The sequence below is a fragment of the Capra hircus genome, chromosome 4 (assembly GCF_001704415.2).
Source record: "Capra hircus breed San Clemente chromosome 4, ASM170441v1, whole genome shotgun sequence".
Lineage (NCBI taxonomy): Eukaryota > Metazoa > Chordata > Mammalia > Artiodactyla > Bovidae > Capra > Capra hircus.
This window is the reverse complement of record NC_030811.1, coordinates 81806741-81821063: the sequence shown is the minus strand read 5'-3', so window position 1 is coordinate 81821063 and position 14323 is coordinate 81806741. Positions and strand designations below refer to the sequence as shown.

The 14323-nt window shown below is 35.5% G+C and overlaps 1 protein-coding gene across 6 annotated transcripts in view; it reads left to right on the top strand.

Annotated features, from left to right (window-relative positions):
* The window catches only part of CACNA2D1 (calcium voltage-gated channel auxiliary subunit alpha2delta 1), a 535456-nt gene that overhangs the window by 380210 nt on the left and 140923 nt on the right, over positions 1 to 14323 (top strand). For all 6 annotated transcript variants that reach the window (XM_018047284.1, XM_018047282.1, XM_018047283.1 and 3 more), the window contains exon 7: positions 6197 to 6328. In XM_018047284.1, the coding sequence (XP_017902773.1) occupies positions 6197 to 6328 (132 nt within the window). The remainder of the gene's footprint in view (positions 1 to 6196; positions 6329 to 14323) is intronic.

Genomic DNA, 14323 nt, shown 5'->3' with positions numbered 1-14323 from the left:
CATATTCACCTGACCTCTCACAACCTTATTCAATCATCTCCAAAACTTTTTGCAGGGAGAATGCTTCCATAAGCAGAAGGAGGCAGACAGTACTTTCCAAGAGTTCATCAAATCCTGAAGCACAAATTTGTGTGCTACAGGAAAAAACAAACTTATTTTTCATTGACAAAAATGTGTTGATTGTTAATGGTTCCTATTTTGATTAATGAAGATATGTTTGAGACTAGTTCAGTTCAGTTTAGTTGCTCAGTCGTGTCCGACTCTTGGCGACTCCATGAACCACACCACGCCAGGCCTCCCTGTACATAACCGACTCCCGGAGTCCACCCAAACCCATGTCCATTGTGTCTGTGATGGCATCCAACCATCTCATCCTCTGTTGTCCCTTTCTGCTCCAGCCATCAATCTTTCCCAGTAACAGGGTCTTTCAAATGAGTCAGCTCTTCACATCAGGTGGCCGAAGTACTGGAGTTTCAGCTTTAGCATCATTCCTTCCAATGAACACCCAGGACTGATCTCCTTTAGAATGGACTGGTTGGATCTCCTTGCAGTCCAAGGGACTCTCAAGAGTCTTCTCCAACACCACAGTTCAAAAGCATTAATTCTTCTGTGCTCAGCTTTCTGTGTAGTCTAACTCTCACATCCATACATGGAAAAACCATAGCCTTTACTAGACAGACAAAAGTTGACAAAGCAATGTCTCTGCTTTTTAATATGCTGTCTACGTTGATCATAACTTTCCTTACAAGAAGTAAGCGTCTTTTAATTTCATGGCTGCAGTCACCATCTGCAGTGATTTTGGAGCCCAGGAAAACAAAATCAGCCACTGTTTCCTCTGTTTCCCCATCTATTTCCCATGAAGTGATGGGACCAGATGCCATGATCTTCATTTTCTGAATGTTGAGCTTTAAGCCAACTTTTCACTCTCCTCTTTCACTTTCATCAAGAGGCTTTTTAGTTCTTCTTCACTTTCTGCCATAAGGGTGGTATCATCTGCATATCTGAGGTTATTGATATTTCTCCCAGCAATCTTGATTCCAGCTTTGCTTCCTCCAGCCCAGCATTTCTCATGATGTACTCTACATATAGTTAAATAAGCAGGGTGACAATATACAGCCTTGACGTACTCCTTTTCCTATTTGGAACTAGTCTGTTGTTCCATGTCCAGTTCTTACTGTTGCTTCCTGACCTGCATATAGGTTTCTCAAGAGGCTGGTCAGGTGGTCTGGTATTCCTATCTCTTTCATTGTGGAAAATAAATAGATGTTTTTCTGGAACTCTCTTGCTTTTTCAGTGATTCAGCGGATGTTGGCAATTTGATCTCTGGTTCCTCTGCCTTTTCTAAAACCAGCTTGAACATCTGGAAGTTCACGTTTCACGTATTGCTGAAGCCTGGCTTGGAGAATTTTAAGCATCACTTTACTAGTGTGTGAGATGAGTGCAATTGTGAGGTAGTTTGAGCATTCTTTGGCATTGCCTTTCTTTGGGATTGGAATGAAAACTGACCTTTTCCAGTCCTGTGGCCACTGCTGAGTTTTCCAGGAGCCTAGTTACGATGATTTAAAATTCATGGTCTGAAACCACAATTACTTTTGTACCAACCTAATAGTGTCTTGTTTTAAGTGTCATTTTTTTAGTAAAATGTGATAGTGGATAGAAAATAGTTAACTAATCTGCTTGCTCTTAATACAATATTACTGACTGTTACTATCAGTGGAAATAGTTTAAATAATACATGCTGATTTTATATTAATGCAAGTCTATGATAATGGTATGATTAAATGGCAATAGTGTAGTAAACATTTTGGACAGTTCCCTGTTTTAAATTATGTAATTTTATCATATTTAGTGTTGTTAAAAATAATTGTTACTATCCATTCCCTTATATAACTTTAAGATTTATAAGTCTTAGGAAAGACCTGCCAAAATATTTTATGTTTTATAAAGTATATTTGTGATGCATATTTATCAAAGTTATTTTATATTTTCAGTAAATCATAAAAATTGTTTCTCTTCTTTTTTCTAGCATATTTCTGCTTCATTTCAAAGCTATAGTTGATAGTATAAATAATCTTAAGGTTTTTCAAATAGTTATATAGTGCCTTCAACACATGGTGAGGCCCAGAACCCTGAATAAGTCAACAAAATAAATTCAGACTTAAGTGGGAGCAGTAGTGGAGTACTTCTTGGCTAAAGTTCGCAGGAGAAAATTGGATTCTGAACTTGTTAATGATTCCACATTCATGTCATAAACAAGATACAGCTATGTCACGTATTTTAGAAGAATTAGCAGCAAATGAAAGGTCCTTTTTTTATGCTGTTACAAATTAGATTTTTCTTTCTTCCCTTGAGAAGCCAAACTGAACAAAAGAATCCTCTACAAGAGAGAATTGCTGAATACCAAGGCCATGTTTTTGAAAACTAAATATAAGAAGAATAGAAAGCAACATATGCTTGGCTTTCTGAATCAATTAGCAGTAAAATCCTTTTATACCATTCAGATTAGAGGCCCCAAAGTCAAGGTTTGCTTTCCCAGCATTCATTGCTTTTAATAAACTTAGCCTTGAATATCTATGAAAGATGTTTTCACAAACTCTAATTTTCAAAGATTAAAATCTTAATTTCCGAAAAGTTGACAGAAAATCAGTACTCATGTTACTCCTAAGGAAGCCATAAAACAGTTAGCTAATAAGTTCATTAGTAATTGATAGCAGGTTCAAGGCTAGATCACAATTGGCCAGTATGTCTTACACAGTGAAAAATACATAAGCCACTCATGTACTTCTGTGTACACCCATGTACTCCATTCAAGCAAGAAATTAGAAATTTGAATGTGTGAATGTAAAACATTACTACTACTTTAGGAGGCAGATTAAGAAAGGTGTGGGTGCATACAGAATACACTATATTAAATAAGGCCATACATATCCAGTATAATTGAGAATTAAAATGCAATATAATTTTAAAGACTGCCAAATGATTTATGGAAAACCAATCAGAACTATTCCCTATGTTCTTGAGTTATCTGTCCAAATAGAAAGCTAAGTTTTATTGGTGGACAAGAAGTATTTCAAGGCCTTTTAGAAAAAGCACTTATTCTGGAGTTATTACATAAAATATTGGTGAGCTACTAGTTTATATCAATATTTATGCAATTAAAGAAACTCCTTTGTATCTTGGTTTCTTGCTCAGGATATTTATATAAAGATCATGCTTTGTAGAAAAAATAATTGCATTTGAAAAGTTTCAGCATTGCTAGTGTTCTGCATTAGTTTTATTATGCCATCATTTGCAAATGACCCAGTTACTTCAGTATTGTTTTTCCTTACTTATGCTGATAACATAGAATTGGGGAAATGTTGGGCACTTCAGTAATTTCTGGATTAAGTATTTAGTTTTTACAAGGTTAAGAAGGTAAAAATCTACTTATTATAGAATGCCAAAGTAATGTATGTTTATTGTGTTATTTGCTCAGTTTTGTTCAACTCTCTGTGACCCCATGGACTGTAGCCGGCCAGGCTCCTCTGTCCATGGGATTTCCCAGGCAAGAATACTGGAGTGGGTTGCCATTTCCTTCTACCTAAGATGGATATAAAGGAGGATTCATACTTATTTGTTTGCTTCTATATTTTACATGTCTCCTTTTACATTTTTAACTTGTTTCCAGTGTAATTTGAAGAAAAATATTTCCTACTGCAGCAATTTATTTTCATTTTTTAAGGAATTTGAACAGTATAATTAAAAGAATTATTCTCAGTCTAAAATTCTCTGCCTCAGGACTGAATATCTGTAGTCTCCCCATAGTATAAATTCTTTCAAATAGAATTGCTGGATTAATCACTGCATTTTGATAGACAACTTTTGCCAAACTCTCTTCTGCACTAATTTTGTACTCCCATGGCAAATCCTTTGAATTTTTTTCTTGTGATAGATATTCAAATAAAAATTGTGGCTACAAGAATAATTATTGCACTCTAGTCTTTATAAATACACAACAACAAATGCAGCTCTCTTGCTACACATCGTCAAGTTTTATAAACTTTGCACATTGCCATGTCTTTCATCCTGAGTAAATCACTTCAGGTGTCTATTCTGAAAAAGCTTTATGTACTTTGCTCATTTGCATATGAACAGCTTTTGTGGAAATCATTTTGCAGTGTCTTATCTGAAAAAGAATTTTCAAACATATAAACTACTATTTTAAAACAGATCACCATGATGATAGCATTTCAGAGTTTGACTTTTTCCCCCATTACATAAAAGTATAATTCATTGTCAGTGTATAAGAGCCTAATACTTAGTAGTTGTTAGATAATAAAACTGAGTAAGACTCTGAAAACAAAGAAAAATTTATTAAAAATAATTAGATCTCAGTTCTTGCTTAATGTGAATTAAAGAACCAAGGAAACTGAAGAGACAGACTTCATTAATCCCCAATCTATTCTAAGTATCTGGAACATAAATAAACATGATTATTTTGTTGAGTAGAATATAACTGTATAATTCATGAATGCTTAAAAAGAAAGGTAGAGGATGTCCCTCTTTTTCTGTGCTATTTTGTGTAGTACCATAAATATTCATGGATGGTGAGTATCAGTTTAGGTTATCTATGTGAATATAAATTTTCGTATAACTGGTCATTCAGTGTTCATTGGATCATGCTTTTGAATTCAAATTCACTAGTATCTCAGATGTGCTATGGATCTGACCCAACTCATGAATATTTACACACACAACTGATCTTTCTGAAGGTAATCACATCCATAAAGATGGGAAACTCATTAGTTTCCAATAATGAGAAATGCATTAGGATGCTGGTCCCAGAACAACTTGCAGTATGCTTGTTTTCATTTTTTGGGTGAATGATAAAACCTTAAAATACAAACACATATGCTGTACATCTTTCTTGAAAGAAGCTCTTTGTTCTTTTATCTTCAAAACATCTTGCATATGTTTTAACCATGATTGTATTTGTTTCTTTTACTTACTGTGGTCACAGAAATGAATGGAAAAAAGCAGTATTTCTAATCATTATCCCAAGCTAATGTCCATTATTTAGGTTTGGAGATATATTCTCAAATGCCAGCTTTCCCAATCTGCTAATCTGCTGGGGGGATGATGCATATTTTACATATATTAAGGCCCTCCAAGAAAGATGAGATTATCTCATATGTCATCTTTTTTGTGTAAAGGGAAAATAATATTCTAAGCCGATTAAATTTTTATCATGTTAGACATAGGGTGCTATGATCATGGACAGCCATAATTATAAACTATATTTAGCCCTGTTATATGCTATATTATAATTGTTCCTCTTTCATTATAATGACTGGCATATGTTTGTGATACCTATGCAGGATCAGTCAGTCAGTATAAGTAGGTATCAAAATCAATGACCTGTCCCTTGTTAGCACTACACTCTAATTGTTAGTTGAACTAACCGGAAAAAAGAAAAGTATTATTCATAAAGCTAGTGATAAGGTATCAGCTACATCTTACTTCTATTACTGATGTTGTCAAGCCTCTGAATGAGTTTTTCTTTATGAACATGTATGCATTTTTTTGTTACAGAAATACAGTTAATTAGCTATGCTCAATGACAGACATCTGTTTTTTTTTAATTCAAGTAACAGATCAAACCATGTTAGTATATCATAGAGAATCATCAATAGTTGAGGAAAGTAGTCATCAAATTCTGTCCTAAGGTGCCCTGTAGGTTTCTTTAGAACTGCCTCAATTGGAAGAATGCTTCCCACCACCTCTCAGCCAGCAGAGCTTGACTATTGCCTGTTTTAAATTGTATATGTCACAGGGGTTCTCACTAGAAAGTAATTTTGTTCCTCAGGGCTTATGTGATGATATCTAAAGACAGTTTTGCATATCACAACTGGGAACATGGACTGACTTCTAGGGTGTAGAGGCCAGAGATGCTTGTAAACATCTACAAAGCACAAAACAACTCTCACTACAAAAAAGTCACCCAGCCCCTAAATGTCAGTAGGGCCACCATCATATAAACATTTGTTTGAAGAAATGATTCCATGTCTAAACTTTTTGATTACCACCAGATCAGAGTGCTTTTATAGATAAAGCAATGAAATATATATAACATTACTATGCACATGTATGAAAACAGGCTCAGTTACTAATTAAAAATTTGAATTGATTGATTTTTCCATTCTTTCACTTTTGGTAGCAACAATTGTATTAAATGAACTCAACTGGACAAGTGCCTTAGATGAAGTTTTCAAGAAAAATCGAGAAGAAGATCCTTCATTATTATGGCAGGTGTTTGGCAGTGCCACAGGCCTGGCCCGATATTATCCAGGTAAGTACTTAGTGATTCAATAGATATCAAGTAAAATTGTAAATACTTGACTAGTTTTTCTTGACAACACTCTGTTACCTTCTCCTATTAGGTAAAAGATGGTTATTACATGGCTTTTTTAAGAAAAGACATTTCTCCTTACATGGCTCTTTAACTACCAAAATTACTTTTAAGTCAAAATACCTGAGAAGTAGCTGGAACCATTGTCATGTGAAATCAGGCGGGGCCATTGAGGCTGTGAGCAGGTATCTGTGACCTGGAACAGGAGGTTGTCATGAATCCTAAAACAGTTCTAAGAATCCAACTGCATAGCATGGACCAAGCTACAAATCACATTAGAGAACTGAATAGAAATTTTAGAAACTAATTGAAAGATCTCTTTCCAGATTTTAAGTCTGTGTGTTTATATTGAAAGTTATTGATGCTTTTCTTTAATCAGTAAATGTGGATTTGTTAAAATGAGAATATATTTTAAAAATTAACATGAATAAATCCTTGTGTAATGTCCTTTATTCTTATATAAAAGTTTAAGAGGAAATAAATTTATAATGAAAATGAAAGATTAATCGCTAGTACATACTGAGAATCTATTGAAAAGACTTTAAGTGAAATGTGTGTTGGTATTTTTAGCTTTTCCACCTTTCCAAGCAAGCTGACAAGCACAAATGCATTTTCTTTCTCAAAGTGAGACAGAGTTATGGGATGCATACTAGGTCATTAGGCTTTAAAAAACATAGCATATATGAGAGTTTATTTAGACTTGCATTTTTAAAACATTTAACATTAGAGTTGTTAACAATAAAAAGTCACAACAGTGAAAAGGGGGTGAAATAGAGATTAGATAATGTATGTCTTTGTGGATAAAAGTATGTGGGCATCATCAAACTAAATAGCTCTAAAATTAGGTGAAGATATATAACTTCTTGCAATAAGTGCCAGATAGTAAGATCATTGACAATTACTTTTTGCAGAAATCCAGTGGGCTAGGAAAGGCGTACTGGTATTTCATTGTTGAAAAAAATTCATGCACACTACCAAAATGTAAACATTAATACCAGATGTTGGGGAGATATCACATAGCTTGCTATAATAGATGAATTTTCTACTTGGAAATACTGTTCAGTATAATATAAAAAAAATACTCTTACATTACTAATATGTTCAATATCATATATCAGGAATTTGAAAACTTTCATATGTAATATAAAGAAAAAGGCATTTATTGCTCATGTACATAGTAAGCCTAATATAATAAACCTTAATATTATGGCAGGTCTTATAAAATTTATAATTTATAATTAGTATATAATAACACAGTACATGACTATAATTATTTATTTTTATCAATAACTTATAGCATTATGTAGCTTTAAACTGTATTAATACAAAATTCCATTTATGAGCAGCTGAGGATAGGAGGAAAAAGATAAGTAAGAGAAAATATGATAATAATGAGAAACCTAGAGCCCAGAACTACAGGGAAGTTGATAATGCTGCAAAAGAAAGAACAGACAGTATTATAAGAGAGGAATAGGAAGGAGAATGGAAGGAAAGATTGTATAAGAAGGAGAGAGAGAACACTGGGATCAAGAGGTGGGAGGAAAGATAGATCCTACTATGTACATTTTTCCAAGATGAGTCTTTTTACAAGTAGTTAACTTTTAAGCATACCAATAAATTTTCTTTTAAATGCTAATTGAGGGATTATGGCTTTAATTTTTTTTTTAAGCCTAATCATACACTTCCTAACATATTGACATTTGTCCACTTTCACCTTGGAAAAACTCCATAAAGATTTAGTTTAGCTGAATCCATATGGTTCCCCTAGAATGTTAGTTGTGGAAGTAACCCTGGGCTTTCCTATAATACCATGCTTTTTAAGATTTAACTCAACAAATCATCTCTGAGTCTCATAATGGCTCTCTTGATTGCTATGGAATACACTCGGTGAAATTTCATTGAGTTTTATTTAGTGAGTACGTTGCTGAGGTGCTCTTTTATTTAAAAAAACTTTTGACATATGAAAAGCTGTACATAGTTAATATATATAACAAGATGAATTTGGAGATAAGTATACATTGGTGATACCATCACCGCAATCAGTGTCATCCACCTATTTATCATCTGGAAAAGTTTCCTCCTACTCTCTTATTTATTAGTATATTTTGTGTTATAAAAACAATATAAGATCTATCCTGCATGGAGGGAGGAATGAGCAGCCAAGATGACTGTTCTCTTGTTCTCTGTCCATCCCCACTCATCTAGTCCCTGCTTCAGCTACAATCTATTCACCTGACTGACCTTTACTCTTAATAACAGATAGAACTAATGAAAAAATGCCTGCATACTTGCTCCCAGCCCCAGCTTGTGATTATTCTAAGCTTTATATCAGCTTTATATACTTGATAGCTTATCAAAGAACAGTGAGGGGCATGGTCTCTGCTGCTTTCACTTGGAACCTATGAGCTAAGCTGAGATTGGTGTCAATTCTCCCTATAACTGGAAACTTCCCCCACTTCCTTCCCTCACTCCCTCCCCACTTTCCACTTCCAGCTATGAGTGGGCTATATTTCAGCCCACCAGCAACCACACATGGTGGAGTATTGGTTCAGGACCTTGCTTCAGACCCATAAGATCCCCCAGTCCTTTAAACCATTGATGTCTCTGTCGCTATATCCAGGCTCTTTAGCCTTAAAGCTGCAGGCCTGTGGAACACAGCCCAACATACCCTCTTAGCAAAACTTTAAGTGTACAATACTGTATTGTTGCCTTCTGGTTCTGTGCTATACAGAAGATCTCTAGGGCTTAGTGGTTTTGTATCACTGAAACTTTGTAAACTCTTTAACTGATACTTCCCCACTTGTACTTTCCCCTGGCAACCACCATTCTACTTTCCTTCTATAAGTTTGATTATTTTAGATTCCTCATGTAAGTGATATATCATTAGGGGTCAGTGTAATTTCCTCCAGTCTGTCTCATTGCAGCAAAAATTTGACATGACGGACCTAGTGTTACCTCTCTGTTACAGCTCAGTTTTATTTGGCAAGCAAAGGAAAATACATCCCCATGGCACAAGGGTGGTTGACCCAAAAGAAGAGAAGGCTCAATCTTGGCTTCTCTTTTTATATGGTTTCTCTCCTCCCCCTGAGCCTTCCCTATGTAAACTAGGCTAGCCAGGCTGTTTGTTTCACCTGAGGTTCTCAGTATGGTCCTGGGATTTTCTTTTGTTCCATTTTTACAGGCTTTTCCTTTCTTTTTCTTTTAGCCACCACCATTTTGGGCTCCTTTTTCCTATTCTAACTACCTAGCCATATAGTACTTGTCCTTCTGTGCCTGCTTATTTTGTTTAGCATAATATTCCTCAGGTTCATTGATGTTGTCACAGATGGCAGGATTTTTGTCTTTTTTGAGGCTAAATGAGTTGCTCTTCATGATAATAATGCTCTAATAGAATCAAATGTCTTTAGTAAAGACACTAAGACATTATTATAATTTAAAAGTGGACCTCTATATTTCTGTGTATGCTAAGGCATGCTTTTAACACATTTTGCATGTCTTTAGGTTTAAAGAGTTTTTTTAAATGAAGGATTTTAAAAAATCTCTCAGTAAGCCATACTTTCCTCTCTGATTTTAGTCTTTCCATTTTGATACTGAACAAAATAATGTGAAACAGCTCATCCCTGATTACTGTCTGTTAAAACGAAGGTCAAAATAGCCTTTAATTATTATTATCTTACTTGTGAGTTGAAATAGAATACATATTACCTAATTGGATTTTACATGGCAAGATTTGGACCTCAGGCTAGGATCTCCCTACTAACTGTGAGAAACTAGATGGGTCTTCTAAATTTTCTGAGCCTTAGTCATCAAATCTAAAAATAAATATGAGCACTAATATTTCAATTTTAGAGTTCCCTGGTGGCCTAGTGGTTAGGACACTGAGCCACTGGATAGCCCAGGTTTGATCCCTGGTTGGGAAACTGAAATCTTGGGGCTTTCCAGGTGGCTCAGTGGTAAAAAATCCGCCTTCTTTGAAGGCAGGGATTTAAAGCAAGTTAAATCCCTGGGTTGGGAAGATCCCCTGGAGAAGGAGATGGCAACCCACTCCAGTAATTTTGCCTGGGAAATCCCATGGATGGAGGAACCTGGTGGGCTACAGCTCATGGGGTCATGAAAGTCAGACATGAATTGGTGACTAAACAACAACAACAAATGTTTCGATTTATCCCCTGAGAGTTGTGATAGATGGGATAATATAATGAAAAGTTCTCGCAGTAACTCCACATGGTGGAGTTGGTCAGAGATGTAGGTTTTAACCTATGACCTTAGTTAAGTCACTTCTCAAGAATGCCCAGTTAAAGTTCAATTTCAGATAACAAAGGATTTTTCAGTGTAAGTATATGATGTTTGAGAAATATTTACTCTTAAAAAGTATTTAGTATTTACTCTAAAAAATTTTTTTTAATTAAAATTGAAATTTAATTGGATGTCCTTAATTTCCTTATCATAAATTTATTAATCCTATCTCACGGGCACTGAGTTTATGAGAAAATATGAGAAATAAACTTTCCTGTTACCTCCTGGCATTGTGAGGATCCAAGAATCTATTTCATGTATTAATATAAATGCAGAATTTGTGCTTTTTCTTCTTTTTTTTAATTCTATAAACTACCTTTAAAGCCTTTTTTGCCATGTTATTGTAAATGAGTTTGTAGAAACTACAATCCTCTAACTCACAATATAAGATCTAAAATAAAATGTGTTCTTGGGAAATAGTAAGATGCTGCTTAAAGCAGAGCTAATAGTCTGAGTGGGTTAACCAGGTATATAACCTGATAGCCAGTATTTAAGTTGCACTGCCATATCTTGATATCATGGTACCATTGGGGAAATATTCAGACTTGAGCTGTTAAACAAAAAGGATAAAGTAGAATTAAGAGGAGAAAAAAATTAAACGCTTCTTATTTGCTAAGACATTTAGGAAAAAGCCAGTGATGATTAGCCACTCTGCTGATTTCCATTTTTCAGGTTATTTAAACTGCATGGAGGCACTACTGCCTCCAGAGCTAACATATTATAAGGGCTCCTCTGCAGAGCCAATTCTGGATAGCAGTTTGATATGACTGGGGATGGATTTGACCTCTAACATCTGTCCTTAGAGTGAATATCAGTAATTTGTCTGTTTTCTAATTTTGGTTGATATGTATGGAAATATGGTATAAAAATGGTGGTTGTATGTCTTTTTCTTTTTTTCCCCTTTTCTCCTTCTTTTCCTCTTCCTTCTCCACCTCTCCTTTTTCTCCTCTCTCTTCTCCAACTTAGAAGATAGGTAGGCTGTGTGATAATAGGAGGAGGAACATTGTATTGCGAGGAGTTCTTGATTCATATTGAAACTTTCAATGGCTGAGTCATATCTCTGAACCTATTTCTTAACCAGTAACTTGGGATGATTGAAGAAGGTGATTTCCAACACAGGCACTACCTTTATTTACTTATGCATTTAGACCTCATTTGCTACACCACAGCCCTTGTTTTATAGGATAAACTAGAGGTACTTGCCCTAGTCATACCACATGTCATGGCAGAGTTGAAGCTGGAACCCATATCTGATGACATCTTGTTGAATATGTGCTGACTGGACAATCAGTTTAATTTATGAGTGCTTCCTCAATTCCTGTGTTTGGAAGATCTGCTAGAGAAGGGAAAGGCTACCACTCCAGTATTATGGCCTGGAGAATTCCATGGTCTGTAGTCCATGCGGTTGCAAAGAAGCAGACATGACTGAGCGACTTTCACTTCACTTCCTTTAGAAGCCCTTAATTGATTTATATAAATTAACCTTAATGTTATTAAAACTGCTTTCAAGAGCTATCAACTATTTGAATTTTTATGCATCATAAAAACTATAGGCATAGACAACACATTTCATCTATTAGTGTCTCTTAAAATTGTACCAATTACTGCAATAATTGGGACTGTAATTAGAAGTTACTGGCTTGTCGGAATGCCAATATAGACAGCGCTTATTTTTTTTTGGTAATTAGTTCCACTTATAAAAAAAGGATAAAACTTAATCTCTTAAACTTCATGTTGCATTTTTAGTTAATCATTTAATTAAATGTCTTATTAAACATTTGTTCTTTCTTCATCCTCTTTCATTTATTTATTTCAAAAACATGGGTTTACTGAATAGGAACCTAGTGTATGTTGCTGCTACTGCTGCTAAGTCGCCTCAGTCATGTCCGACTCTGTGTGACCCCATAGACAGCAGCCTACCAGGCTCCCCCATCCCTGGGATTCTCCAGGCAAGAACACTGGAGTGGGTTGCCATTTCCTTCTCCAGTGCATGAAAGTGAAAAGTGAAAGTGAAAGCGCTCAATCGTGTCTGACTCTGTGCGACCCCATAGATGGCAGCCCACCAGGCTCCCCCATCCATGGGATTTTCCAGGCAAGAGTACTGGAGTGGGGTGCCATTGCCTTCTCCGGGTATATGTTGAATTACTGTTAAATATTTCTTATGGAGACACTTCCTTGTTCTTGGATCTGCTAGGATTTTGCTAAAATAAAATGTGAAGGAACCTGTGTGCAGAGTATATAGAGGGACATATTTTGCCATGTGTATAGCCAATTATTCTTAAGCTGCTTAACTTTTTGAAAAATACCTTTAAAATGTTTTAAACAGCAAATAACAGATGACAGAGCAGTCCAAAGAATGCCTTTTTAGTTATTTATAAAGGGAGCATTTGCTAGATTGCTGGTTAATTTGAAGAAAACATAATAGCAATGGAGCCTCAGCATTTTGAGGTATTTATTTATAAAAGAATAACTGCTTTCAGTGATAAGTTTTCTTAAAAAAGGAAAAAGACTGATTTTTTTACTTTGATATTTGTGAATGGATATGAAGTTTAACTATAAATATGTTTAATTATATTTGTTGAATGCTGTATGAATACACTTTAAGTTGAAATGATTCCCCTATTGCTTTTTTATACTAATAATGATTAGAGTCGAAGCATCATTTAGGAATAAAACTAGCTACCAGTTACAGGAAATCCAAAACGATGGTGATTTCAACACTATAGAGGTTTATTTCTTACTCAGTCAAAGAATATCAGTTATAGAACAGGGCTGATAAGGAAGCCTCACATACAAGGGTTTACACTCCTGTCTTGCTAAATCGCTTTAGTTCTGTCCAACTCTGTGCGACCCCATAGACGGCAGCCTACTAGGCACCTCCATACCTGGGATTCTCCAGGCAAGAACACTGGAGTGGTCCGACTTCGCGACCCCATGGACTGCAGCCTTCCAGGCGCCTCCATCCATGAGAGTTTCCAAGCAAGAGTACTGGAGTGGGTTGCCCTTGCCTTCTCCATCTTATTTCTCTGACATTCTCTGAGTATATATTCTGCAGTGTCCACCATTGTTACTTGTTTTTTTTTTTTTCTTATGGGACAAAGAATAGTATTCCCTCTGTTTTTAAGGCACTTTCTGGAAATCAAACAAAACCTTTTCTCTTATGCAACATTGGCCAAAGTTTAGTGATCTCATGGTCATAGTTTACCTTCAATTTATATTGTAAATTATACAATTTGTGTACGATTGATAGGTTGTATTACTTGCAAAAACACTATATATATATGTGTGTATATATATATATATATATATGCAGCCATGAAATTAAAAGATGCTTACTCCTTGGAAGAAAAGTTATGACCAACCTAGATAGCATATTCAAAAGCAGAGACATTACTTTGCTGACTAAGGTCCGTCTAGTCAAGGCTATGGTTTTTCCAGTGGTCATGTATGGATGTGAGAGTTGGACTGTGAAGAAGGCTGAGCGCCGAAGAATTGATGCTTTTCAACTGTGGTGTTGGAGAAGACTCTTGAGAGTCCCTTGGACTGCAAGGAGATCCAACCAGTACATTCTGAAGGATATCAGCCCTGGGATTTCTTTGGAAGGAATGATGCTGAAGCTGAAACTCCAGTACTTTGGCC